A 2,730-nucleotide genomic window follows, 5' to 3' on the forward strand; every position below is an offset into this window, starting at 1 on the left:
CACAGTCAATTCTTGAGAGCCTCCAGTCACCCCGGAAATATGGATTGATTCTGTCCCTTCATGACTCGAGGGCATCAGAGTGCACTGTGCACCAGTATCCACCAGTGCCTTATATTTCAGTGGTTCTGACGTGCCAGGCCATCGAATCCACACAGTCCAATATACTCGATTATCCCTTTCCCCCCCTGGCTGAAGGCAGGGCCTCTCTATTCATTACCTGTGATAAGTGGAGCAACTGCACTGGTGATTGATCTGCTTTGTAATTCTTTCACCCGTGCTCGTAGTACAGGAGTAGCTTGGTCGTGCCATTTTCTCATGTCTTCTCCATGGTCACGTAGGTAACGCCACAAGGCAATTCGCGATGTATTGTTCCTCACTGGAGCCGGAAAGCGTTTGCTTTTAATAGCTGAGATTTTTGATGGTGCCCATGAGTAGGGAGGTTCATCGTCGTTAGTTAGGATTCGCATTAGTTTGATCAGCTCCTTCAGTAGACTCTTTTGATTATCCTGATCTTCACTGGGCACTTCTGATACTGGCACAGGTTTGTCACGATTAATCAGTTGAGATATTTGCTCCTGCATTTCATTCAGTTGGTTCGTTACTTGTGAGATGGCAGCAATGGAAGCGTGAGTTGGGGGTAGCTGTTGTTCGTAGTTTTGGAGCGTAAGAATCAATTCAAAAACTAAGGGTATTCTCTCTTGTTCCCGGTATCTGTCATTAGCTGACAGTAGTGTACCGGCATATCTGTCTGGTGCTGTTGTTATGAGTCTCTGCCATATCTCAGGCGTCGTCCTCACTCTCTCAGGATCGCGTTCTTGTCGTGGGTGGTTAGGAACAAAGTTAGGGTCGAACAGCATTTCCACCACAGCCATTTCCCTCAAGTACTGGATACCCTTTTCAACTGTATCCCATCTTTTCATCACAGGCTTCAAGCCGTCTTTGAAGCGATACCTTTCTTTCACGGCTATTAGCACTCGTTCCCAAAGGGAGGCAGACTCATCCAAACATCGACCAATTCCTCGATCAATAGCTGGGTCTCTGGCAATGGCTCCTAGTTGGCGAGCTTCATTACCATCTAGAAACAAGCTATTGGCCCCGCGGTCCCAACAACGAACCAACCAGGAAACAATAGTTTCATTCGGGCCCCGTGTGAACTCCTTTCTTGAACCTTGGATTTCAGTCATCTTCAGGGGCCGACGAGTAGTAATAAGGATGTCCTCATCATCAGTCTCTTCTGCATGTCTCTTAGTTTTTCCTTTTGCTTTTCGCGATGGTGGTGGTTCTGAGGAGGGCCCCTCGCCTGGATCTTCCTCCTCCTCCGCCTCCGCTTCTTCTTTTTTCCGTTCTAGACGCGTGGACACTCGTTTCCATTTCTTGCCTTCCACAGGAGCAACTGATATTGTTACTGGTGTCTCTTGTAACTGATCAGATTTGACTTGGAGATTCTCCACTTTGGCCTGAACCTCAGCTCGGAAACTCTCTCTCTCCAGAATAGTATTATATAGGGCGCGGTAAGCACAAGCCAAACCCCAAATAAGTTGTACCTCCTTAGAGTTATGTAAGCCACGCTGTCCCTGACTCAAATACTGACTTAGTTTCTCAGGATCCCACAGATGTTCAAGTGTAAAATCCCACGACACTGCGGGTCCCCTTGCTTTTAAGATCTTTCCTAAACCTCTCCATATTCCCTGCCAGTCAGCACTCTCTGGTTCTGGAGGAGACTCCTTCCCTTTGTAAAGGAATATAATCACAATCCAGGAAAACAATAGCGCGCCCATGAGTATTAATTCAGAATTCGAAAACCGTCTGACAAACCGATAAGGAAGCCTGGAGACTGGTCTGAACGTTGTGCTGTTTGTAAAATTAGCCATTCCATCTGGGATGTGAATGTCAAAATTCAGACCATACCACATTGCATACAGGTACCATGCAGGTGTCTCCGTCAATGCCCTTAAGTAGTTATATATGAACATAATTCCACAACAAGTAATTATGGCCTTGACAATTTGCCAATAGGTTGAGAGTAACATGACGGTTTGTAAGCCTTTACTCAACACCCCCACAATGAAAAGTGGGTTCATTGCTGGTGTCTATTAGAACAGGGGTTAATGAATTGAAACTGACAAGAAGAAGGAGGCAAAAGGAAAAAAAAAAGAAAAAGGCACTACCCAGACTGAGCAGTGCTCAAAGTTTACAAATATCCCAGAACACTGGCAGCACGCCTAGTCTTTCAAGGTCAAGTTTTCCAGCACAGAAACCTAAACTACTGATAATGCTCCCTAACGAAGCTCTCTAAGAGCAGAGAGAGAGATTCGTTCTAAAAGCTAAGAAATAGAACTATGCCCGCATTCTCCACTAAAAACTGTCACGGAGTTAACGAGATCAATCTACACCCGTGACAGGGGGGCGGTAGACCCCTGCCCTCCCCTTCCCAGCCCACAAAATGGGAAGGAAGGGAGGAAAACAAAAAAAACAGCGGCAACAATCTATGGAGGAAAACTTATTTTACTAATTTTGATATCGGAATGCAAGATAACACAATATAATACAATCTGATTGAAATTGAGACTAATAAATCAAATAAAACAGGAGAGAGAGAGAGTTCCCGATACCGATTCAAACCTGAAAAGCTTGGAACGGCCAGGAAAGCACCCTCCAGCACCCACTGCCAGGCAGTAAGAGACCGCCTCACCCGGAAGGGCCAGATCCCATGACTTCTGTAACGTATAG

At 45.8% G+C, this 2,730-nt stretch overlaps 1 protein-coding gene across 1 annotated transcript; it reads right to left on the reverse strand.

Annotated features, from left to right (window-relative positions):
• Positions 1 to 206: 206 nt before the first annotated feature.
• Positions 207 to 2,522, reverse strand: LOC146545103 (uncharacterized). Its single transcript, XM_085218075.1, has one exon. The coding sequence runs from the start codon at positions 2,079 to 2,081 to the stop codon at positions 207 to 209; it is 1,875 nt and encodes a 624-aa protein (XP_085074201.1). The 5' UTR covers positions 2,082 to 2,522.
• Between the last annotated feature and the right edge of the window lie 208 nt (positions 2,523 to 2,730).

This window comes from Meleagris gallopavo, chromosome 2 (genome assembly GCF_905368555.1).
Source record: "Meleagris gallopavo chromosome 2, MGAL_WU_HG_1.1, whole genome shotgun sequence".
NCBI classification, from domain to species: Eukaryota; Metazoa; Chordata; class Aves; order Galliformes; family Phasianidae; genus Meleagris; species Meleagris gallopavo.

Bases quoted from the DNA above. Each gene is read 5' to 3' on its own strand.
- LOC146545103 (XM_085218075.1), bottom strand. From the start codon at position 2,081: ATGAACCCACTTTTCATTGTGGGGGTGTTGAGTAAAGGCTTACAAACC.